The following is a 25843-nucleotide window of genomic DNA, read 5'->3' on the forward strand; positions in this document are numbered from 1 at the left end:
ATGTTTTATACAACTGCATTTTTACAGACACTGAAGTTTACCCAACCAAATTACAGAATTAAAATTTGACTTTTAACCTAACCGTCCCTAATTTTCAAAGTGCTGAGTTCTAAAACTTCCCCATACCTGAAAAGGCAACTTTATTTCAGAGAACTGCCTACAATAAGCATATCTGTTGACCTGTTGAAAAGTGCACGACCCGAATTCAGTGGATTCCAAACAATTTTACTTGCCTCTGTTCCACCATATTACCAGAAACTGACATTTTAAAGTCAACCCTTCCCCAATTTTGTTCTTTAATATGGATAACTAAATTACAAAAATCAATGGCCAAGAATATGCAACCTTATGGTTAGTAGTTAAACAAACCACTGAGCCATCTGCCACCTCTGCTATCAACTGCCTGACAAGGTTTGGGAACCACGGCCACAGTATTCACAGTAATTTAACATTCTCACAATAAAATTCAAGAAGTAACAGCAACAAAAGTCTCGTAATTTGTCCACCAAGAAAAACCCAAATGCAGTTCAGTTTTTTAATGCGTTAACTACAGTATGCATACATACAGGAAGTAGCAAGAACTAAAGGCAACTATAAAGGACTAGAAAACACAACACGGACCAATACATTTACAAAACATTCAAAATCCTTACAAAAAGGGCTGTATTGGTCCTTCTCTTGTTGTTCTGCAATTTGGATCTTTGTACAAATTAAGATTCAATTTACCATCTCAAATTTTCCACAATTGTACAAGTCCGGGGAGAACCTCTAACCCACTATTTAAAATGGAAAGACCACTGCCCCACCACACCCCAAACAGATAAAGGAGTGACCTTTTGAGAGTCTAGTGCACTGCCTCTCTCTTCCCATTTAAGTCAAAAATAAAAAACAGGCTGCTTTTTTTTTTAAACCACTACCTTTAAACCTCTGAAAGCAAATAAATCAGTCATGAAATATGCAAAAACAAAATCTGTAGGAGGGAGACAAACAGGGGGGGCTTTGGTAGTGAGTGAATGTGTGCACGCGTGTCGTCTTTACAGGTTAGATAATTTGTTGGACACACTCCTTTCACACATCTGCTCATACTGTTAGCTCTCCATCTCCCTTTTAATATTTACATCGAAGCATCAAAATTATATTAAACAGCATGTCCAAATAACTTCTCCATATCTCCGGCCAAAACAAACTCTTAGATCCGTGAGCAGCAGTCCTTAAACTTCAAATCAGCGTTGCCAGTTGGTCCAGTGCTAACAGTACGGTAGGGGGAGCCTCTATGGGGTGGGGTCCAGGGATGGAGGGTTTGGCCCTAGTTTCTCCTGCTGACTAACTGGCACCAGTGCCTTCCATCACCTGCTGAGCCTGCTTTTGCCCCATGCAGCACTGAGCCACTGACTGGAACAACCTGAGAGAGAGAAGACAATGGAGGGCTATTTAATCCAAGTCCTCCCATTGCAGCAACTGATCTGTGAATGATATTTCTTTTTGAAAAAGGCAGTGCATGAACACACAGCATGCTGCTAACTGGTTTATCATCCAGCTGCTACTCTGCAGGTGAAGTCATCTCAGCTGAGCGAAAAGCCAACTCAGGTAGGGTGTGAATGAGCACATACTTTTCAATCTCTGGGGCACAATGCACAAAGTCGTGGCTCCAGAACTTGAAGGCAGGGTTCTTGATGAGCTCAATGAAGGTGATGAGCAGTCCCCATGGGTGAGGCCGGTTCACTATCAGCCTCTCCAGGAGAACCCTGCGGACCAAAGCAAACACTTAAGAGACTTGAAAGCAAACTGATGAAATGTTGCTACACCCGCAATGTCAACGACTTAGTCAAAAGCTCAGACTTACCGGGTGATCTGCTCCTGGATTGCCTCGGTGTTGGCCTCAGCAAACAGGTAGAGCATAGTGCAGCTGAAGTAATGAGTGTGGCTGTTTGGATAGCGAAGCTGGTTGGCAATGGCATTCAGGAAGAGATAGCGCCCTGGGAACAGAGGAACGAGACTGACTACAAAGCTGCACACGTCACTACAGTAGGAAGATAAGTGCTTCCTGATGTGCGTCTTACCCTCAGTATCCAGGTCCACCGCTAGGTTCTGGAAGATGTCCATGTGGGCTGAGTGAGTGATGGTGCTCATGGAGGGGGTGCTGCCCTTGTTGTGGATGTGTGCGATGGCCTGAGTCCCCACGTACAGCACCAGGGCGTTAATCAGCTGGATATTGTAGCGGTTGCCTGGCTCGTTTGAGACCTTAAATAGGTTCGTTGGGTGAAACACGAACAAAATTTAAGACAAAACACTAGCAATCCGGAAACACTGGCTCTTTTCCTCCCATTGCCTAGATCTTACTACATAATAAAACACACACCCACCCACCATAATCACACACAGACCCACCACAATAAACATTTCCTCAAAGAGTCAAAACTTAACCTGGTCTAAAGCTGTGTCGCTGTGCTGCAAATACTTCCAGGGACCCAGAGTGGTGCCCCCTACCTGCAGGTTGCTGCGGAGCTCAGACAGGAAGGTGACGGGGGAGCGTGTCTTCAGGTATGAGTCCAAATCCTTCTTGAACTGAGAGGGCATTACTCCAGTGAAGTTAGTGAGGATACGTGGAGCGATATTTATCTCGCTCAGCATGTCAACCTGGCAAAGGGTTAAGAAAACAGAATCAGTACTGGCAAACCTGCAGGATATTCAGCCACTGCCCATAAGCATGTTAAAACCTGCTCAAACGTGTTCAAGAAAATCATGTTGGTGCCCCTGGGGTTATGGTGAGGGCTCAGTTCTGGCCAGTTAAGACCTTCCACAAACCCTTTCTGTCTGGACCTTTGTTTGCGCACCGTGGCATTGCCATGCTGAAACCGGTTCCCCCAAACTGTTGAGAAATCTGAAATTGTAGATAACTGTGCTTTCCTTAAATTGGAACTAAGTTGCCCATCCCAAACTATGGAAAAACAGCCCCAGACCATTATTCCTCCTCCACCTAAATGTACAGTTGACAATGGGGCAGCTCTAGCTAGGCTGATATTTGCCAGTACCAAGTTGAATGTCACGGAATTCTTCAATACGGGCCATTTTACTGCCAGTGTATGTCTCAGATTGCATGGGTTTGTGCTCAATTTCATTCACCGGCCAGCAATGGGTTTGGCTGAAATAGTAAAATCTACCAAATGAAGTGGCCACATAGTTTGGGCCATGAAATATATTGAAGCTGTACCTTCAGATTGGGAGTGAAGGGGTCTGGAAGCCTCATGTTGCGTGGGAAGGCACTCAGGATCAGGTTGCGGAGCTGGATGCAGTTCGGCGGGATGACATCACAGAAGCCGTAGTGATAGTCACACAGGAACTCCGGGAAGTCATGCAGCAGGACCAGAAGGACACGCAGGGTCCCCTGAGGAGCGATAAAAACAATTGGAGGACAGTTATTTTAAAAAAGTGTAATCCAGTCACAATCAGCCCATTTCAATTCCTTAGATCCTCTTAGAACAGGAATCTCAAAACATGATCTCAACCAATTTTCTAGGGAGGATGCACTGCCTTGAGTTACGAGCAGTTTTCATACCTTGTAGAGGATTTGCATAGGTTTGTTGAGCTCAACATTCCTCAGGAAGGGAGCCAGGTACTTGAACAGGTCAATGAGCAGCTGAGCATACATGGGCCAACCCTAAGATCACAAAATCATTTATTAAAATGGTTGCCCTTACAAAATAAAATCACCAACCAAAGCAAGCAGAAATACATCAGTGACTAGTTCTTGCCTTCTGCTGAGGGGTGTGCGCCAGCATCCTGGCGATGAAGATACGATGAGAGATCAACTCCAGCCAAGCGTAGACAAAGCCCGGGGCTTTGGTAGGCCTCAGGATGTGGAAAGTGTTGCTGTGGACACAAACAACCAAACAAAACATAAGCATAACGATGGCACAAAAGTAACACCCGACAACAACCTGTATTTCACAAATAAATCCTTAGTGACAGCAGCATTTACCAGAAGGCAGTGAGTGTCTGGAAGTTGATGGTCTCCAGCACATGCTCAGGGGCATTGAGCTCCAGCAGCAACATGATGAAGATGCGGTGGTAAGGCAGCTGCTGGAACTCAGTCTGTCTCACATCATGGTCTTGGATCAGCACTCCAACCACAATACCTAGAACCTAAGGCAGGACACATTCACATCAGAAAGTTTCCAAATCAGACATGTTAACAGACACCTCTACAAAGAGTTCATTTTTTAGACATGGCAAAGGATCAGGACAATACAGACCTTGTTAAGTAGGTTGATCTTGGTGACTGTGTTGGTAGCTTCTCCAGAGTGCTTGACCAGCAGGGCAATGAGGCGCACAAAGGCGTCAAGATTGTGGTAGCACTTGGCCCGGATGATAGCAGCGCTGGCTGCTGGGTTGTGCTGCTGCTCTGCCTGGGCACGGTAGCTGATCTCCACACACATCTCTGTGCACAGCCTGAAGAAACGTGTGATCAAGTCATCAGTCTTCAGAATGCCTTGCTGGTGCATCTGGAAAGGAAAAGGGAGTACAGTGAGAATTGCTAGTGTGATTATCTACTCAAGACTCCTTTCCAACAAAGCAAAGAAAATGTGAGAAACAAAACATTTTTAATTAACAAAAATACCCAAGTGCTTGTCTTACCAGAAAATGGCTCATTTAAAAAGAATTCAAGAACAAAACGTAAAGCACAAATAAAGGTATGCACCTGAAATTCCAAAATGTTCAAGAATAAAATGTTTCTTAAAGCCCAGCTCAATTCAGCAGTCTAACATTAAATCAGGGTATCTGCAGGTCTCAGCAAGTTAAATTTAAAACTAAGACTTTAATGCCACTTCGAATTCAATTTAAGACCAATTTCACAGCAACAACCCGTGCAAAAAATACATATCAATTCGACTGAAGTAAGGCACATGCAGACTTTAATTGTCGATAAGCACCAAAACCAGCAGCTGTTTAAGGTGCATCCGTATCTGCATGCAACGACAGGGGAACATGACTGTAGCACTGATATAAATTGTTAGTGACGTAGGCTACTTCATCCCCCTCCAGCATTGTGTAATTCAATCAATCAAATGTATTTATAAAGCCCTTTTCACAACAGCAGTGCTTTAGAGACACCCGGCCTTAAACCCCAAGGAGCAAACAGTAGTGTTGAATTTCAGTGGCTAGGAAAAACACCCTAAGGTGGTCGAAATTTTAGGAGGAAACCTAGAGAGGACCCAGGCTCAGAGGGGTGACCAGTCCTCTTCTGGCTGTGCCAGGGGTGAGATATTAAGAGTCCAATTGGAATAATAAATACATTTCTCTGGGCTAAATCCAGAGTCTATTTGATTCTAGACTAGAAAAGTTAGTGCATTCCTCATATCCCCCAGCACCATAATATAGCAGCGTAACACCTTGGAACTAATTCCAGTGTGTGGCCAATTAGTGTCCCCATCAAGAACATATTGGTTTATTTTTCTCCATGCCAAAAGGGCTAGTTATCTCTGGTTCGGTCTTGTACTAAGTTCTGTTCAGCTAATAATACAATTATAACAATAGGTCTATAGCCTAATAATTATAACAACATTTGGTGTAGTTGCCTTTAATTTTTATTTGACAAAAACTAATCTAAAGTAATTTTTAGACAACATACACCAAGCTTCAGAGCATTGTTGTTACTATGGTAACCAACCACAAATTCAGCAAAGGCAGCTCTCGTGTAAACCCCCACATGGGTGAACACGGTACTGTAGGCAGGATTTTCTATGGGTTCAGTTATCGCTTATCACAGTCTGTCTGCAAGTGCCTGTAGCCAGTTGTTAGAGCAATAAGCCTACTGCTAACAATAACGTTACTGACTATACTCCACAGGACTGTCATCTGTGATATGACCAAACAGAACAGAAATGTCGGGAGAGAAATCCCATGGTACCTGCAGGAACTTCAACAGCCATGTCTATGTTGCTAGCTAAATTACCCTGTTTGGTACTAGTTAGCTTTTTTCAACAAAAAAAAGTCAGAAAGGAATATTTTGAGTGAGGAACGGAAGTGTTCAATTTGCAGTGGTCTCTAAATTTTAATCCTTCTGTTTCTCACTCAAAACCTTCCTTTGACTTTTTTGGAAAGGAAAGAAAAATGTGCTGTGAACCAAATGTTTTCCTGAGCTGTATCTCTCTCATGAACAACGGTGATTGGAGAAAAGCAGCCAACAGTCACGTCTTGCTGACTTCGTACAATCTGACTGAAATAGTGGTTCCACTCTGCACACAACCAGAGGTAAAATGCATTCAAACCACACATCTGTGCACCACCTATTCATAGTGCTAACAGAAACTAATTTTAAGACCTTTAAAAATACAAAATACTTTATGGCCTTATATTTAGATAAATTAAAGACTTGAGACTTGGATACCCTCTTAATGAATGTCCATGTTCAGTCATCTCACTAACAGTGTTTCTGGTTGAGCACAGCAGTGGGTTGAAAGAAAATGATGCTGTAAACTGCTCAAGCACTACAGTCCCAAGTGTCAAGGCTGGGACAAGACCTGTGCTTAATCACAACAAACAAAATAGCATATGTGCACACTGTACTGCACCTGGCCCACAAAGGCAGAGAAGGCCTTGGTACTGTCCCGACCGGCAGCTGCAGAATGGTACAGGTTCACCCATTCCCTCAGCAGGTACTCAGCCTTCTCTCTCAGGCCTGGTGGATCGTCATACTCAGAAGCCTGGGAGATGCCAGAGTGCATCATGAAGTTAGGACCTCCGTGGGCCCGGTCAATCATGGCCTCGTAGTTGGAGCGGACCACATCCATCAGCTGAGGAAGCCTTGAGGTCACAGGACAAGTATGCATCGGTCACCAGCCCCATATAATCAATTACAGGTTTGTCGGGAATTCATTTAGAAAGTAAACAAACAAAGGATGTGCAACTATGATTCTGTTTATGACATTCATTTCAATTCCTAATAAACTGTTGATGCAGTTTAAAAAAAAAACTATTATTTCTACACTTTAATTTCAGAACAGTAATATTTAATAATAGTGCAGGTCAGCGCCCCCATGTGGCTGCCTCAGTGCAACCCAGAAGAATATTAAATTGGACACAGGACATACCCTTCAGGGGCGTTGGCCCTGGAGTGGGCACTGGTTCTCATCAGAGTCTCGATGGTGTGGAACAGGTCAGCCTCAGTGATGTGGCTCACACTGCGCTCATCCACCAGCAACAACTTCACCAGCTGCATGGCGAAGGCCACAGCCATGTAGTGGAGCCCATTCTCCATAGACTTCACACAGAAACACACACAGAAGTTATACAAGTGACACGTAGAAATTATACCACCAGCCAATCATCCGGTTTTCTAGACCACACAGCCGATTCAGATGCCACTATTCTGCTTTCAACCAGGCTTAGTGAAGGTGTTTACCTGTGCCAGGTGCAGGTCATACTGCTGCATGTTGACCAGGTGGTTTCTGATCAGCAGCTCCACAGCCTCCACATTGTACTTGTACTCATCCCGGCACTCAATCAGGCACCTGGGACAAGTCAAATATATCCCAAATGTTAACAAACCAGAGCATATCTTCTCTATCCATAGGAGCCAAACTCCGACTGGTGGATTTTCAGGGATACCGACCTGGTAATCTGCTTGTTGCACCACTGTGGTCCGTACGCCCGGCCATCCTGGAGAGCTTTGAGCACCAGCAAGTGGCACTCTCTGTAGCGCAGCAGCAGGTCAGCATCGGCACCACTGGTTGCATCCAGCAGACCCTCGACAGCCTAGGTAGAGAAAAAAGCTTTGAGACCCATTTCTAACAAAACTAGGGATGGCAAGATATTCTTATAACCATAACCAACAGTTATGAATAAAACAACCGCCAGAACCAATAAGACACTATAAATATTCCTAAGGAGATAAATCTAATCATCAGTGTAAGGTCTAAATTACATTCTGTCTAAATTGGAGATTCCATCACCTCCCTGCACAGGCAATCCTAAAATATGGCCTCCACTTGATACTGTAATGTTGGCAAGAACTGCATTAGTAACCTGGTACCCACAGTGGCTATGTGACCGATATGAAACAGTGTGCTAAAAACCCAACTTCTCACCTGAAACAAATATTTCATGGGAGTGCAATTTGTAAGCAAATGTGAATTAGACAAGTGATTAAAACAAAAGTTGTGAATTATAATTGGCAGGCTAAAATCGTTGTACACTGCACAGCAACGTTAAACAGTTGTTTGGTAAACGGATCAAATAGGTGAATATTAGAATGCCTTAATTATGCCATTTGAACAACCACAGTGAGACAAAACTAAAAAAGTGCTTTTATTTAACCCATAAAGGTATTCCTATTGTGCCTGTAGGACACCCAGTCCCTGACCTTTTGCAGCAAGCCCAGAGCAGCGATGCCGTCCCGGGAGTTCCTGGCCAGAGCCACAGCCTCCAGGAGGCTACGTAAGGCCTGGGTTTGAGGGTTCATGGCCAGTGCCGGGGGGATGGCATGGAGGTGCTGTTCCAGGTCTGCCATGCACTTGTCATAGATCTGAGCCACATCATCTGTAGCCCAAGCCTGTTGCTGTAATAGATAGAAACACCCTGTCAGCCAGCCAGACATACGCAGACACACTCCGTCAGCCACAGAACCGAGTAAAGAACTACAACTACGGTGGGGTTGTCAGGATAAATAAAAATCAGTGACTCGGTCAAGTTAGGATGGTCCTGGGAATTTAATCCCAGTATCCTGAAATTACAAGAACCATGCTCAACCAGGAGAGCTACAAAAGGACCTTAAAGTGGGCTGAGAAGTTTACCTTCATGGGCTGGGCAAGGAACCCAGTGGGCTGAGAAAGGTCGTTGCTGGGTAGGAAACCAGGCACATTCCTAGCAAACTCCTCATAGACTGCCAGCTGTTTGGGGTCTACACCTCCAACCTGTAACAGAAAAGTGACTCAGTAAATATTTGAAACACGAAACACCAAATACCAGATAAGAAGCTAATGTAGTACCCACCTTGAGCCTGATCTGCTCGGGCATGCGCTCAGCCTGGTAGGTCAGCACCACCGGGTCACAGTAGCGGCGGCCTTCCTGGCGGGCATGCTTCCTCAGCTCAAACTCCTACCCAAATGGCAAGCACAGACAAGTCAGCTAACTAACTGAGCAGTACAGACCGAAACACCAGCGTCAATGCATTGGCCATAAAGATCCTCACCGTGGCCAGCCTCTTGTCCATCTCTGGCCCTGCCTTCTCCACAGCAGTCTTCTGGATGAAGCAGCAGGCCAGTTCACAGTTGTCCTGAGCTACCCGGGCAGCAGCCTCCTCCATCATCTCTCTCTGCTGGGGGGTTGGGGCCTGGAGGGAAGGGGGACAGGATCACATTTATAAGCATGAAAAACCCTTTAGAAAGCTAGAAGCGATGTAAATGGGAGCGGACGTCAGAGGCTGTACCCTGAGGGCTGCGGCAAAGCTGTTCTTCAGGTTGGTGGCGATGCTCATGAGCAGGGGCTCCCGGCAGGTGATCATGGCCATGCCAGCGGTCAGGTTCCGCATCATGTGATGGGCTGCCACCCGCATGCGCGACTCCTCCGAGTCCAGGGCAAAGTCCTTCCTCACGATCTGCTCACAGGTGGTCATGGCGATCTTGATGGAACGGTCAACCACGGGGTGAACGAGCTCCTGCACGGCACGCTCGATGGACTGCCTCACACACTGCTTTAGCTGGGGGTGGGCTTGGAGCAAGGGGATCTGCAGGGACAGGAAAGCCTTAGTACAGCCACAACCGTGGGAGTGGATTTGTCCCAACTCAGTAAGTTATGAGAAAGAGGGCTACTGACGTTGATGTTGATATTGATGTGGGGGGCCAGGCCTGCAAGCGCATACACGTTGATGTCATGATAGCTGAACTGAGGAGTAGGGGGCCCGGTGGCTGTACAGGTGGTGGTGACAGCAGGAGTGGAGGGTGCAGCTGCAAATGGAAGAAAGTCTCCTGTTGGTTACAAAACGCTACAGTGATTAAAATACACGAAGAGGAACCCAAGCACAGCGGCTCAAAAGAGAAAAAGCTAAATAAATTGAATCATTACTGGCATTACATCTAGGTCACTGTTCTACATTTCAATGTGGGAAAAATAAATCATAATAAACAATATAAAATACTAAGGTACATGGAGACCAACATCATATTCAAATCTAAAAATAAGTAATTGAAAGAAAGATATCCACACACCAACCAGAGGCATCCCAGAGTGAAAGTGCTGGATACCTGTGCTGACAATAGGGAGCATTTCTTCAGGAGGCTTGGCTTCCTTCTTTGGTGCTGAGAGCTGCTCCTCCAGGTTCTTCAGCTTCTCTTTATCCTTCAGCAGGTTGCCAGGCTTCAGGTCATTGATGTCCAGTGACAGGTTCTTGCACAGTACCTCAATCTCAAATTTTAAGTTCAGCTGTAGCGGGGGAAGAAATACGATGACAACAAGTATGCATAAACTGCAAAGAATTTAAGACTAAAAACACAATGCTGAGTGGTTAACTATAGCCCCCCCCGCCCTCACCTTTAGGTCATGCTCTGTATGCAGCTCCGCTAGAACGTTCATGATTGCCATAGTCCAAGGATTCTGGGGCCGAAAGATCTGACAGAACATTCAACATACCAGTTAACTAAAGACACTCATGTTAACTTGAGATTTATTCAACATGCACAAAACCAGCACCAGGGCTTCAAACCTACAAAGAAATAGGAAGTACAATGTTGGCAGGCCATTGTTATGCCATGGCAATATTATATTTTTAGGATCCAAAATGTCACACATACTCTGCGCCTTCTCGCTTCTTCTGGAGGTGGGCTATAACGCTGTCTATACTGGTCTACATCATCTAGATCTGTCTGACTCCCTGTCAGCAGCTGTAGGTATTCTGCCTGGAAGGTCTGGCTTCCTTTCTGTTGCTGTAGATACTGTGCCTGCTGGGACCTGCTCACTGTCTTTTTCTGTTGGGGGTGGGTCAGTCTTAAGCCCCATAGATAATCTTGACCAAGGCACCAGACCAAGGAAAATGGGCCAGTGGTTAAAAGCAGCAGTTCTCTTTGGATCGGGAAAAACTGCAAGGCCAACCATTGTCTTATAGGACAGCTGTCAACCTAATACTGTTGGCTTAGTTTGTACTAGACCTAAGCTCACTTAAAAATGTAACAATTACTTGGGATAACATGGTAAAAGATGTAGAAATTGACAAAACCAGCAAGACTGTTGCCTCACCACGCTGCGTAAACTGGACTCCAGGACTTTAGCCACAAACGGGACAACATACAGCAGCTCCTGCTGCCCCTTGACATACGCTTCCAACAAGAGAGATTTGACCTCCAAATCCTAGAGAAAAACAAATGCAGGTTAAACAAACATCATAGCCTTAGGGCACAGTAACAAATACAACAAGTCACCATTTAAACATTGAGAAATCAACCCACTGTGTAAAGGATGGGCTTGTTTTTGGCCAGTGTGATCATTCCAAGCCAGTGGCCCAAATTTTTCAGGAGGGATCGGTCAGAGAAGTTTGCAGCTGCCTTATCCGAAGTAAGAAGTACCTGACACATGGAGAACAGTTTAATGTAACAGATGTTCTGAAATCTGTTGAGCTTAAAAAACTAGTGTTGATTAGGTAACTAACTATTCACCTTGATGTTTCGGTATGTTTCATTCAGGACCATTTTGACAAACTCCGGGTTCTTCAGCGTGTCCAGGAAGTTTGAGTATAGGCTGTGAAAATTGGGCTCGATACTGACCCTCTTCATAACCAGATACTGGGAGACCCAGGGCATGAACTCCTCCTTCACAGTCTCCTTTAACTCCTCAACCTTGGCAGGTACATGAAAGTAAAAACAACAAATAAGAGCTCTTTGCAAATACAAGAGCAATTGCAACACTAGAATGAAGCCAACATTTCTGACCCACCTTCTGTGTCATGTTGGATTGTGACAGATTATTGAAAATGAAGGCAATTTTTTCTTGAACATTCTCCGGAGGTTCCACAATCCTCTCCGTTTGGTCTGTTGCTACTAGTAGAGTATCAATGTTTGTGGTGTTGATTGAGGGCTGTAACAAATGTAAAATATTGTAAAACAAAAAGCAAACCTTTTACAATATCCTATCCTCCACTTGTAAAATTAAGAAGACATGAACTGAAATTCTCAAAATGCATTTTTCCCACAGTTCAGAAGAAAAAAAGATTACATGTTGAAAAAGTAGTAGTACTACTGTAATTTGATTTACATTGTGTTTTTCCCAAAAATTAGCCTATGGCTGTAACAACCAGCGGAAGTTGCTAATGGAACAAACTAGTTATTCCATTGAAACAGAAATGGTAACATCTAGAGCGCTAGGGAAGTATTTGCCTCATCTTTCAACAAAAGACATTCTGAATCAAAATGAACAAATAACATTCATACCCATATGGGAGTATTTTATAAAGTCAAAAGGTAAATGGCCCCTTAAGTTCTTAGCACAGTCAAAACATTAGGAAGAACAGCAACTTTGCAGAATAGCAGACTTTCGGGTTTATTACTTTGAATTACAGAAGTGGTCAACACATTCAACTGAACAAAGGATTTGCTGCAGAACTTTGGGGAGGTGCACGTTCATGAGGTGCACCCTGCCCAGATGGTGGTCTCTGGAGCGTGTATCAATGTTACAACAGGACTATCAAGACTCAGGGATTATTTAGGGTTGTGCCACCTTTAGTTTTGTTGCAGTTTAACTTAGTTTAAACTCAAACCTGCAAACACAGTTAAAAGGAATTTCAGCATTGAAAAGGGAGCCAAAATTCCCCCACAGCAATGTGAAACTGAACTGCAGGAAGCATTTAGTTGCAGTCATAATCGCATCACCAGGAGGCACAACTAATTAAAGCATATGGGGCAATCAACTTTTCACAAATGCTCATTGGAGTTTCATATCACTGCCAATTAAATAAGTATACAAGTGTCATTTGTTCACTTAGGTTCTATGCCATCTAGTGACCAGGTTTTGGTTAAAGATCTGAATTGTGTCAAAAAAAAAAAATGAATATTAGAAAAAAAATGAATATTAGCGTACATCAGAAAGTTGGCAATTACTTTCACCATGTTACTGTATGTGATGCTCAATGTTTCCCCAGGTACTCACCGGCACATCCTTCTTGAAGGTGCCAGGGGTAGGCCGGGTGATGGTAGTGGTTTTGGCGACGGTGGTGGTGGTAGTAGCTGTGGTTACCAGGGTGCTGGCCTGTCCAGGCTGGGGGGCTTTGGGAGACTGTGACTGGGCCTGAGCCTGAGCCAATGCCAGGCTTCCCGGGGTTGTGATGGATGCCTGCATCTTCACCGGAGGGTCACGTGACTGTTGGCCATACTCGATATACTGCACGCACAGGATATTCAGAAGTGCCAGAGCGACAGACTTATTCATCGTGAAGTAGGAACCACACTTCTAGCCAAGGTGGTGAGATCATCAGTGCAAAGGCAAGAAGTGGACAAATTGTATATTGAAACATACAGGAAATCCAATTACCTCTTGTAAATGATGGGGGAATTGCAGAAAGTGGCCAATTGAGGCCAAGTGCTGGCAATATTGGGGGTAATCCTTCAGCCTAGAGAGGGAAAGACGAAATTAGCCCTAGAGCAGTCAGAGCTCAAACAGATATGAAACACTATTTGGCAACATACAAATGTAGAGGATGGAATACCATTAGAAGCCCATACCTATTTTTGAATCTATCTAGAGCAGCGATTCCAAAGTAATACATTTTGGACCCAAATGGTTTCCTTAAGGCTTCAAGGACATATCTGAGGGCCAGTCCAAGGGCCATGTAGGTTACAAGGCCCTTCTCAATGATGCCCCCAAACAGACAGGCGGTGATGTGCAGCTCCTTGTCGGGGTACTGGGGGAAGAAGCGGTATTCTTCGAACAAGTTCCTCAGCATGCAGTTAAAGACCTCACGCTCTCGCTTGATGGTGGAGTCCTTGAACCTTTGCAACATCTCCAGCACCTGCAAAGAGAAGGACCGCCATGGATTTAGCAGCGGTCACCTTGAGGATAAAGCCCCTTACTAAGTCAGTGGCAGCAACAGTCTGCTGTTCCTCAGAGACTCACCTCATCAACAGACATGGTAGGATGTGGTGGGTGGTTGTAGATACGCTGGAAGTAGCTGTTAGCTTCATCGTCAATCTCCTTACTAAAGTGCTGGTTAGCCTCAGGCCACACCTGAGATAGGTCAGCTGGGAAAAGGGGACACTAAATCAAAACAGCACTGCCGTAAAAAGCCCTTTGAAACACCTTCAGCATCGATAAAATAAATAAAAAATTGATAAGCAAATAAGTTTGAAACAAAAACACAATCACATTCATGCGCAAAAACATAGGAATTTGCCAATGTGTGTTTAATGGAAGACTGACCTGTATTTCCTCTGATTCAGTGTGTGTTTCGGCTACACTCAATGTCTTGAGACATGGTAAATTTTTAAGCATTTCATTATTTAAAAATAGAATCCAATAAGATATTAAAATTCAAGAGGATAAGGCAAAATATTAAAACATGGTTTTCAGAGAAAATACAGTTGAGGCGCCTAGCACACTCTCAGTCACACCAACACCACTTACAGGCCTTCATCTTACTCTGCTGAAAGGTGGGTGGATTTAGACCAGGCGTGTTCATCTTCCTTGTTCCAAAAGGATCACTGCTTACCGCTGGCATTCCAAGACCAGAACTAAGACCAGAACCAATGCCAGAACCCAGTGAACCTAGAAACAAGATCCAGTTCAGTTCTCCATAACAAACAAAACAAAAATCTAAGATTGTTTTCTCCATATACCTGGGTTACCCAGCTGAGAAGACAGGCTTCCAATTCCCCCAAATGGCGTGCTGGGGTTGGGGTTGGACAGTGGAGGAAAGGCCTTAGCTGGGGACTGGGGGTTGCTGAAGGCTGAACCCAGCGGGGTGGGGAAGCCCGGCATATTCTGTGTGTGAGAGGGGGCGGAGCTGCTTAGGGTCAGGGAGCCCATGGCTGTCAGGGGATCCATCTAGAGGACATCAGAGCACCAGGATGAGCAACATTACGACACATGGCGTACACATTTCAAATAATTTGACGAACACAAATCAATAATCCTAGGGGGACATTCCCTACTAAGAGTAAGAAAACAGATGCAATGTAATCCCTTCACCTGGAGAGGAGACACCGATACCTGCACTGGGGAAATGGCATCTAGGCTGCTGGTGCTTGGAGCTCTTCCCTTTGGCATGACCCCTGGTGGCGGCTGGCGGGCTTTGTTCATGACGTTGCTACAATTGGCAACCATAGTCAAGATTGTCTCCGAGAGCTCTTGAGAGACACTCCTGCAAAAGAAAATTGAATGTTTCATTTCAAAGAACAAGAATCTTAATGTTACATATTTAGAAAACATCTCTGTGCTCACTTTTTACAAGTAGCATGATTTTGGAGGAGCACAATGAATGCATTTCAGGAATACCGATAAAGGATATTTTTGTGATTAAGTATTATGGAGGGCTACATGTTAAAACAAGCTCATGTACTCGCACATTTGAGTCACTTGTGTTAAAGGGGCAGGCAGAATCCCTCCTCCAACGCATTTTTACACAGAAATAAACAAGGACACCTTGGGTAGTACTGCAATGAGGCCTTTCCACAGGTGCTTCACCCTGGCACCAGGGTCACACTGGTGATGTGTGACTAGTCTTTCCACTAGACATTTGGGACCAAGGACTAAAGGAGGGGCTCAGGATGAAAACCATCACGAGAAGCCTAAAGATTAAGCAAATGATAGGCTACACATCGCCATTCGAGTAGAACGTGTCGTGTTTACACAACACGTAACGTGTGCATAAGATTCACAGTAGATGTCTGCTGGTCATTTATGAATGGAGTACAGTAGAAATCTTACAAATGGCCCCATCAAGCATTTTCAGCTGCCCCTTTAAGGATGGCTGGTGGCCACAGGCTACTTGCACTGCCTGAGATTATATTTTAGGGTACGTTGGTTCTCTCAGATAAGCTAACGGCTAGGATAAATACGTTAAAAACAGCTCTGACATGATTTGTTTACCAACAAATACAGAACTCAGACTGGAGAGGCCTGGAAAGGCAAGGAACACAATCTTCTTGAAATAAATGTATACAACATGTGGGTCAAATCCTTGATGCATTCCAGTCTATGTCCATGTCACAACTCTGCTGATGAAAGGCTTACTGTTGCATCAACAACAACAAAATGCGTATTCACCATCCCATCAGGCAATTGGTTGACCTTCATTTACAAGAGCATTTGGTTAGAAAAGTAGGTCAAATTAAATAAACCTGCTAGTTCGCTATCTTTTGAGCTTTAGATTTAAGTTATTGTGTAGTGTTGTTGGTTAGCTAGCAACAAGAACCTATATAGCAACCGAACACATGATTTGTGGACCTGGCGGACCAAACCACCAATAGAACAAACTAAGGCCCCATGGAACCACAAACAATTGGGATTCCAACTGTATTTTTCACTGTTCTCACATTAATAATTATTATTTAAAGTTCAATCAGGTGCTTTATAGGAGGGAGAACCAGAGAACCGCAATTTCATCACGATATTTATGTACATAGACGCATCATGGATTTATAATTTTTCCCCTTTGAGGTAAAAATAAAAGAAAGCAGTAAAATGAAAGCAAGATTAACAACTTTTGGCACAACTAGAAAACCTGACATAAGCCATGACATCAGACAGGTAACAGATGCACCCAGACAGGAAAAACTCACCCTGCACAAGACTGCAGACAACCCAGCATGGTAGCCATTGTTTCTGGGGGGAGCTGGGCACTTTTGGGCTGGTCCTTCTCTGGGGCCAGACCACCCATAATGGAGGGACAGCGTCTCTTCAGGAACGTTACACATGCCTGGATAAACGGCTCCTAGAACAAGAAAAAAAGTCCTTAAGAATCATACTTTAACACAATAACTTCATAGAAATGTCATTTTGCAGTAACTGCTGTAAATTAAAGGCTCCACTCACGCCACTCACCCCGTGCTCGCGGATTTTGTCAGTCAGCCATTTGTCAAGTTTGAGGTATTCACGGCGAGAGGCAAGTGCAGCAAGGTCAATAACAAAGGCAAATGGAGTACCATTTAGCAGCATTGATAGAGACTGAAAAAAAGATCAACACAATTTAGATATTGCAGACAAGATTCAAGGATTCCGGCCTTTGACAAAACTCTCAAAGCAGCCTTAATTTAGATTTCCTAAGAAGAGACACTGGTCGCTACCTTCAAGTCCTGGGCCACGTCGAGGATGCGGGACAGCTTGGCCTGGTCATACTGCTCCCCTCGCATGTACCACTCTGCCATCGAGTGCATGATCAGCTGACGGATCGAGGGGGACTGGCCCTGTCCATGCCACGCGTAGTGCAAGATGATGGCAGAGTTTGGATGGTTGCCCAGGAAGATGGGCATGAGGGTGGAGATGAGCTCGTGGCGCAGGGTGTGCCAGGAGGTGCTGATCTGCAGAAGTGCCAGCACCAGCATGTCGGGGCAGTGCTTGATGGGAAAGCTGAAGAGCTGCTTCACCTGCTCATACTGGCCCACCTCAGAGAGACGTAGGAGGCTCTCTACTAGGTCTAGGCTCTTCCTATAGAGCAAAATAAATTAAGAAAATATTCAATAACAAATTATACACATCAAACAAATACATTCAAAAGGTATCTGGTACATTAGTTGTCAGAAGGACTGTTTTACACACCAGGTGGCGATCTCCCGGTTGTCATCCTCCGGTAGGGCCTTCAGTATGTCGATGGCTACAGTGTGACAGGGGTAGTCAGCAAAGCAGAAGACATCAGGGCTCATGAGGGAGTGCTGGATGAAGGACAGCTGGAAGAGAATGTGGTGAGAAAAGTCAGAAAAAAATAAGCATTTGTAAAGCAAGTGTTGACCATCTGGTCATCTTTATAGAATCATCTCTCGTTACCTGCCCTTCAGCATGCTTCCAGGGTCGGTAGATGAGGTCAACAGGAAACCCTTCCATGCCCAGACCCCTCTGGATCCCATAAACGACCATCTGAAGTCCCTTACTGTCCCGGATCATGAAGCCTGGGTGATCGAGCTCATAGGTCACCTCTTTGAAGTTCAGATTGGGGTTCTAATAAAAAAAATTTAAAAAGAGGAATATTCAGTACAAAGAAAAAAAAGAAACAGGAATAGCATGATATTGCATCTCAACTTACAACTTCTTTGACCACGTCAATCAGAACTTCTACATTCCAGGTGTGGGCCTGAGAACCATCACTTTTGTCCTTTCCATCACTCCAAATGCCACTGCCTGGAGCTGAGATAGACTGAAGACGTAAAGAACATTAGTATACAAAGCAGTTCCACAACATTTTCAGAGATACAAGGAGGTCCACCATCAAGCCACCCCTCACCTGTAAGGCAATTCCATCACACAAGCCAGAGTGAGTGCGAGCCATCATCCCCAGGACCCTGGCCACCTGGCTGGCTGTAACCTCTCGTGCCCCATACTGCAGGATTATGTTGCGGCATTCATCGAGACTGGGAATGAAAGGGGAAATTCCCAGGGTCAACGGAGCAATTATTTGGAGCACTCATACAGTGCAATTTAAAAAATAAAAATAAAACAATACTTTATTTTAATGAGCATTTCTGTTTGTAGTGGTCACCTTGCACAAAAACCATAGCCCACTTCCTGCATGAATTCCGCAAGAGAACTCTCCATCCTGGTCTTGGCTAACTCTCCCGAGTCTGGCAGAATCCTGTCCATCAGAATGTCCCGTTTCTCAGGGTACAGCAGTGGTGCGAGCACCACAGGGCAGCGCTCCTGCGGGAAATCTGAAACACACCATACTTAATGTACAGGGCAACAATGGACAAGGCAACCAGGCTGCTGTGATTACTGAAAGCAATGTCCTTTCAGTAGCACCATACACCCTCACCTCTGCACAGTGTCTTGAGGAACGCGTCAATCTGCTCTTGACCGACCCCGCTGGCTCCCTTCTGGCCAAACAGAAGATGGGAGAGGAGCAGGTGCAGGACCTCTATGGCAATGTCTTGGAAGCCACCTTCCTGGTTGACTCCAAGGTCTGCGTCCACGTAAGAGCGGAGGAGGTCGGGGAGTTTTTGTTTGACGAACTGCGCGGCTAAAGGTGAATAAGACCATAAGTTAGTTACCCGGCAAGAATCTTGTTTACCTCAGTGGTGAGCAAGTTTAAAAATGACAGGGAAACTTCACTGTTGTCTTGACCAAGAACATTAAAAAGGAGAAACAAATGAGGCTATGTTTCTTCCAAAGAATTATCAATTGAGATAAGGTAAATCGTGATAAAATAGACACCCAACCAAAAGTGCCCATGAGATCTTTACCAAGTAGCATGATTTGCATGTAGTAGCCTAGGCTATAAGCCCACTTTTGTGCAACACCGTGGACGATTAAACTGATCTCCTAAAAACATCCGTTGCATTCAAAATGGACACAACAATGAAACAACACTAAGCCAATTGTCAGAAGCTCTCGCTTTCTTTGAATCTATTGTACGGTAGGCTAAACCAATGCAAGTTGTGTGCACAAGCTGTAAATTTAGGAGTAAATATATAATTAAACAAATTACATCCACATTGCGGTCACTTCAACCAACTATCCCAAACACAAATTAAGTAATTTCATGCTTTGCCTTCAAAACCTCACATGTAGCACAAAGCCCATTACTGGATGCCCAGTGAGCACTGCCAGCTGCCGAATGAAACAGGAAATACATAGGCCCTGGATTTGATTTCAATAACCGGACAAGATCAAATCGGAATCTAAACAGTGACTTCAGACGGTTCAAAACTGCTGCAGAAATCAAAGCCAGGGCTGAAAAAACATTAATGGCAACAGATCACTGGAGAAACTAAAAGAATGTCAAGGGCTACATGATTAAAGGTTTAAGACAAACATGGAATGACTTGCTTTGGATAGCTCGTTGACAACAATGGACAGGTATACAGAAGTTAATGAAGAAGTGTATCAAACATTTGCTTCATCTACATTTATTCAGCTCTCGTCATGGGTGTTGGGCTCAAGACTAATAATTTGGGCTAAGTGAGGACATTCATAGAGAGAAATTACTACAGAAAATATGCCAAGTGATTTGATGATGTGTCCAATTTAAAAGCTGCTTATGTGTTCACCAGAGCAGTTTCATAAAACTTTTGTTTGTCCAAGTGAGTTAATGGGCTTCATTGCTTAAATGAAATTTGGTCAAAATGCGTCACCACTCAACTCAAATGTCATGTCTAACCATTGGTTAAATGTTATATTCAGTTATGTTGGCCGTGACAACACAAGAATATGGGGCACACGAGGAATGGTTCTCATTGCGTATTTTCTTTAATTAATAGAAATATAAATTTACCAAAACCACGAAGGTCTGCGTTGCACGAATTCAGCAAAGCAAGGCCAAATATCACCTTGGGGAGAAAAGCACAATTGTTATAATTATAATCAGTATGTTTAAACCAAGGATGGTAACAGGTTTGTGTCACCAAAAATCTGAATTGATCATGAGGGGCATCAGGTCGGCATAACCCACATGCACCCCCCCCCCCCCGACTAAATTCATTCAGCAGGACAATGTTATGAGCGTGGGTAGCAAAACAAGCAACTGACAACTAAGCTGCTCATGCACAACCACATGTCTAAAATGTACTTTGTGCATCTACTATTCTAGCACTCAGAAGTTAGTTTAGGCCAGAGCCCCAAATAGTATAAGATGATATGGGGGCCACAAAAATGGAGAAGTCGATCCCTTGTTTAAACAGAATAAAAACAACCCGCTGGTATCACTACAAATACCCAGATTCAGTAGATGAAACCGAATTGTCACCAGACCATTTCATTACTTACTTCTTGAACCTTGCTTAGCTTGAGAACTTTACTCAACTGAGTAAACAAGTGGGTTGACGGCTTCAAACTCTGAAAACGTTAAAGGTTTATAAAAATAATTTTAATGCTGACAATGTTAGCACAGTGTAACATATATTAATTCAGAAAATGTGTAACTATAACTGCATTTCAATTTTAAAAAAGACTAAGAAAGCATTGCCCCTACCTTCTGGTAATGCAAAGGATTATCTATCGCGTAGCAGAGTGTAGAAATAAAATTTGGCTTTGAAATCAGTGAAACACACTCCTGGATCAGAAACTGTGTCTTGGGCAAGTGGACAAACAAAGGGAAAAGGGAAAACAAAAAACAGGTTAGGGACCAAATAGAAATGCAATTACCAAAAAAAAAACTCATGGGCAAGTCATTGATTGCCTATCCCTAAATAATGTCTCATTTGAAAGAGACCATTAATACATATTGCTAAATAAGTGAACATACAGCCACTGATATGATTACTAATCAAAAATTACCTGATGGAAATCTTTGCCACTGCTTTTACCATCGCCACTGAAATCCACATGGGAGAAGAGACAGCGTAATAAATGCCTGTCTGCCTCAGGGCCGTGACGATTTACAATCTGTTTGGAGAGAAGAAACATTCAGCAAAAGAACAAACACGTTGGTCATAAAAATATAATCAAATAAACAGACCGGACAATTCTTAACTGAAAGAAGAAAAAAAAATTCACGTTTAACTATCATACATATAGCACTTCAAGGTGTTAAACAGTGTACTGCTTTGTAGTGGCCCAAATATAGCAATAGAAAATGTAAACATGTACATAATGCTACTACTTACATGCTGTATTTCCTGCTGGCTGGCTCTGTAGTTTTTCTTAGTTAAATTGTCCACCAGGTAGCTGATTTGAGACAAAGCCAGCGAGAGCGAGTCAAGATTCATTGCTGGTTGGGGCGGAAGCAGGCGGCCGTGCCCGGCGCAAAATCACCATTATTCCCCTTTAGTCACTTCAGTGATAGGTTACTTCTTCCCCCCCCCCCCAGGTGTGAAAAATGTATATTAAAACAAGCTTCTTCTGTCAGTGGCTCTTAATGCAAGGTAAAGTCCCTCAGTACAATACCAAGTTCAGCATCTGGGAAAAAATAAGTAAAAATAAAGTTAGTACAGGCCATGGCATTTCAATTTGAACACAAGGTGAATTTCCTATTGCAATCACAATTCTTTGCACCCTTCACCCTCTACTAATATTTTGGAAGACCACTTTTTATTATGGCCAAACAAAATCTGTGATATGGAAAATCAAGACAAATAGAAATGTATGGAAACATTAGCGATTAACAAAATCAGCAAGGCATATTTTCCTGAAATGTATTTTATGACTGTGTTAGACTATATAGACATGACTTCACGGTCTTGTTTTCAGATTGAACCCTGACAAAGAGTATGCTTCTTCATAAGCATTGGCTAATAATGGAAATCCTCAAAATACTACCAAAGTTCTGGTTAATTGGTTTCCCGGGAACAGTAGCACGAGACAGCCATAAAGACTTGGTTGTAAATCCTTTGTGACCAGTGTTTACACCTGTTGCACATACCAATTTCTGCCTGTGGGGCTTACATGTTAACTTTTAGCCAATAGCACAGTCAAAGGTGTAAGCAGAGAAGGGATGGCGTTAGATCGCCAGTAGAGGACACTTCACATTTAAATATAAATCTGCAATACCCCAGGGCAGTGAAGGGAACATTGCCCAGCAAAGTGTTTTCAGATAGTGTGTTAAAAGGCATCATGACGCTGTAGATCCCAGGGTCGTAAAACTAGGATCGTTTACTCTCGTGACCTGGCAAAAGTCGTTCATAAAACAATGTATAGCTGGAGAAACAGTGCAGGAAAGACCTACGTTTTTTTTCTTTTTTCTAATGTTTGAAATTGGGAGCAGCCCATTCATGGATCGCAAGTTGTCACAATACTTTTTGGGAGACGATGTATTCTGAACAATTCATCCTCAAATGGTACCTGATGAAGATCTGGCCTAAAAAAGCCAAATACCTTCTTAACGGCCTATCCAACATAAAGGTCTTCCAGTAAGTCTAAACTAAGCAATATTTCAAATAATGCAGGCCAACGATTCCAAAAATGTTTGCAAGTCAATTCCATAACTGTTAAATATTGGATGTTACAAGTTCCCAACAATACTCAGACAATATCCAAAGACCACAACTGAGATCTGAAAAAGCTAAGCGCCCACTACTTTCACAATCAGTTAGAAGCATCTTACAAGTAACCAAAAACATTGCTAGATTGTACATTTCCCTGGCATCTCTATGCCAGGGATGATCTATGGAAACATAATGCCTGTCATCCCAGAAATTGACAGGTGCAAGCCACATATGTCAGTGTTAGATGATGGTGGTATTTACACATTCTTCCTCATCAGTATGGAAACCTAAGGATTCAGTCCATCGTGCAGCACTGAACTTCATTACAGGTTCAAACGTCTCTAAAAATAGTCTTGATACACTTTGGCAGAGACTCCCTGACTTTTAGAAGGCCCAGACACTGGTTGATGTTAAAATCACAGCACATAAGTCAGTGAGTCATTATTGAATGAAACCACAAAGTTTGTATAATTTACCTGTCCATCCACAGTTCATTAAAATTATCAGCAAGAACCATAGGGCCATGGGGAAATGGATCTAAAGATATTTATATTGACATACAGGATAATAGTATGGGACGCTGATGAGCCCATTACCAAAACCCATTGTCAATGTTTTTCTTAAAAATCAATTATATAGGACAAAATTACACCACCTGAACATGCAGAAATTTACACATACAAAGACCCTCCCTCTTCCACCAACTAAGATGAAAGATCACTTCCTCTAGGTGTGTAATAAGTAGTTTCAACTCAATATTTAGGTAAACAGAATTGGTCGTATGGTCATCCAAATAAGACTATTTTACTGTAATGGAAAACATAACGTTTAACAACCAAAACACGAGTATCATGATGCACTGTGGTAACGCTAGACGCATTTAAGTAATATACATTATTATTTATAAACGTGAAGTGTATATTAGGAATTGTATTCATATTGATCATAGAAATATGATCATAGAAATATGATCAAGAAAGGCCACAGAGTACTTTAGGGATATAGCCGTACAAAAGCACACAAAAAAATAGTTTAATCGAAACTTAGAGACAGAAGTTAAGTCACCATGACAGTCATTACTTATGTAAAGTTTGACCAAATAACAGAGAACAACAAGCGAGACACTTTTCCAATGTACAGAAAGTGGGCCTTAACCACGCACACACTCGCACTTCAGCATATTATGACCTAAAAAAATATTTACACCCGCTACACTAGTAGCGCATAATCAATGAATACGCCAGCACAATTAGTTATGATATTTACTTTGTTTAAAAACCTGGCAAGCGAAAGTACCTGTCAGAAGTTCAGAGTCCCAGGCATAACGCATTAAGTTAGCTAGCACGAGATCAAATTAAAAGAAACTACCGTTTGTAACGATATAGCCAAGTAAGCTAACAATCTAACGTTAACATACGTGTCATTTAAACATGCAATTTGTTAACGTTGCAGTCCACGCTGCTAGCTACTGTGGTTACCCAACGTGTGCGTAATACCACCAACGTTACTTTAAACTCTAGCATATATTAATATTAGTCAAAATAACATTGTTGACAGAAACCTGATAGTGTAGTCTACCGCAGCTAGCTAATAATACGAACGTTGGACATGTTTGTTAGTGGTAACTTCCAAATGAATCGGATAAATCCAGGGTTCCAAAATACATCTTAGTGAATGCAATAAGCTAGTACTGTAAGTTCTAGAGAAAGTTCGCATTAGCTATAATAATAAAAACAATACTACTGCTCAGTTAGCTATTATGCCTAGCTAAAGTTAGCTACTAACGTTGGCTTAAGTTAACATCTGACAGCCTCAAGCTAACTTATCCATTGAGACAAAGACTCGAGGTAGCTAGCTAGCTAAATAAGCACATTGCTGCGCAGCTAACGTAAGTTAGCTACCTAGCTATTTGGCTAACTTAAAATCTGATTGGGGCCGACGTCAATAGCTAACTCAACTAGGCCGTAGCTAATAATGTTATGCTATGTTTCAGTCTTTGTTACACGAATAACATTATTCATCTAGCTATGTTATAGCCCCAAATGATAGCTAACAATTAGTATGAACACGAATGTTAACACAGTTGGTCAATTTACAAATTAGATAGTATCGTTGGTCCAACTAGCGAACAATTTGTCAATAGCATATTTGGCTAGCTACTGTAGCTAGCCACAGTAGGTACTCTGACGAACGGAGTTACCAAAGAAATTGAACTTTAGCAAGCTAGCTACAACGCCAGGTATCTAACGTTAACGACACACTGTGTTAACGTTATACTGTACCGTTCCGACATTAGCATGGATGTTGTCGTCTTGTACAATCCGGGTTTCATATGCCTAACGTTAACTGTCGTTATGCTAAACGTTAATATGGCCATTTTGAATAACCAACAACTCCCCCTTCTGACATGGGACCATCCATCCAGCTTAGTAAAACACAGGAATTGATTATGTTAACGAGTTACAATTTAAGTAAGCCCGTCCGTCTCTCTTTGCTAAGTTAAGGTTAGCTAGCTGGCAAGTTAACGTTAGCTAACTACAACGCCTAACGGCTAACGTTGGTCGTCCCACAACTGCTAGCTTTCTAATGTTTTAATTTCAGAAAAATACATATCGTAGGTTCTTCGCATAATATTGTGATTAAAAACTTACCATGGTCCCTAGAATGTGTTTTTGATGTTCATTCCTTTTGGTTTCTGCTACCAAACTTACGAATTAAAAGGGTAGCGCTCCTTCGGTTCGGTTTGATTTTTCAAATTAAAATGGCGACTATCAACCCCGCGCGCACCCAGTGCAGTC

General features: G+C 43.1%; 1 protein-coding gene across 23 annotated transcripts; it reads right to left on the bottom strand.

The window, feature by feature from the left end:
• Window positions 1-521: 521 nt before the first annotated feature.
• cnot1 (CCR4-NOT transcription complex, subunit 1) lies at window positions 522-25843 on the bottom strand. Of its 23 annotated transcripts, none has more exons than XM_010883490.4 (48): window positions 25697-25843; window positions 21729-22020; window positions 21400-21507; window positions 21095-21187; window positions 20890-20958; window positions 20399-20453; window positions 18941-19144; window positions 18668-18836; window positions 18413-18539; window positions 18215-18325; window positions 17959-18129; window positions 17734-17861; window positions 17262-17622; window positions 17020-17142; window positions 16758-16909; window positions 15187-15337; window positions 14814-15021; window positions 14617-14742; window positions 14095-14219; window positions 13704-13990; window positions 13513-13591; window positions 13132-13362; window positions 11923-12063; window positions 11646-11825; window positions 11439-11555; window positions 11230-11340; window positions 10528-10605; window positions 10242-10419; window positions 9814-9944; window positions 9428-9724; window positions 9191-9331; window positions 8992-9096; window positions 8793-8912; window positions 8363-8557; window positions 7613-7755; window positions 7403-7511; window positions 7092-7261; window positions 6573-6804; window positions 4254-4502; window positions 3980-4143; window positions 3753-3870; window positions 3557-3658; window positions 3212-3385; window positions 2488-2637; window positions 2061-2241; window positions 1844-1976; window positions 1611-1745; window positions 522-1402 (listed from the first exon to the last, which is right to left on the bottom strand). In XM_010883490.4, exons 2-48 carry the CDS (start codon window positions 21828-21830, stop codon window positions 1324-1326), a joined length of 7113 nt encoding a protein of 2370 aa, XP_010881792.1. In that variant the 5' UTR covers window positions 21831-22020; window positions 25697-25843; the 3' UTR covers window positions 522-1323. The 23 variants fall into 23 exon arrangements, with proteins under 23 accessions (XP_010881792.1, XP_010881780.1, XP_010881771.1 ...); XM_010883478.3 differs by having other exon boundaries at window positions 2425-2637; window positions 9814-9965; window positions 10206-10419; window positions 13132-13371; window positions 14602-14742; XM_010883469.3 differs by having other exon boundaries at window positions 2425-2637; window positions 9814-9965; window positions 10206-10419; ... (2 more) ...; window positions 15166-15337; window positions 17011-17142.

Source organism: Esox lucius, chromosome 19, assembly GCF_011004845.1.
Source record: "Esox lucius isolate fEsoLuc1 chromosome 19, fEsoLuc1.pri, whole genome shotgun sequence".
Lineage (NCBI taxonomy): Eukaryota > Metazoa > Chordata > Actinopteri > Esociformes > Esocidae > Esox > Esox lucius.

What these genes read in the sequence shown, in the direction of transcription:
- cnot1 (XM_010883468.3), bottom strand. Translation starts at nt 21,830, where the DNA reads ATGAATCTTGACTCGCTCTCGCTGGCTTTGTCTCAAATCAGCTACCTG. An exon ending in GTGATGGAATTGCCTTACAG is followed by an intron (nt 18,326 to 18,412) that starts GTGAGGGGTGGC and finishes TTACGTCTTCAG; the next exon opens with TCTATCTCAGCTCCAGGCAG. An exon ending in ACGTGGCCCAGGACTTGAAG is followed by an intron (nt 17,143 to 17,261) that starts GTAGCGACCAGT and finishes TCTTTTTTTCAG; the next exon opens with TCTCTATCAATGCTGCTAAA.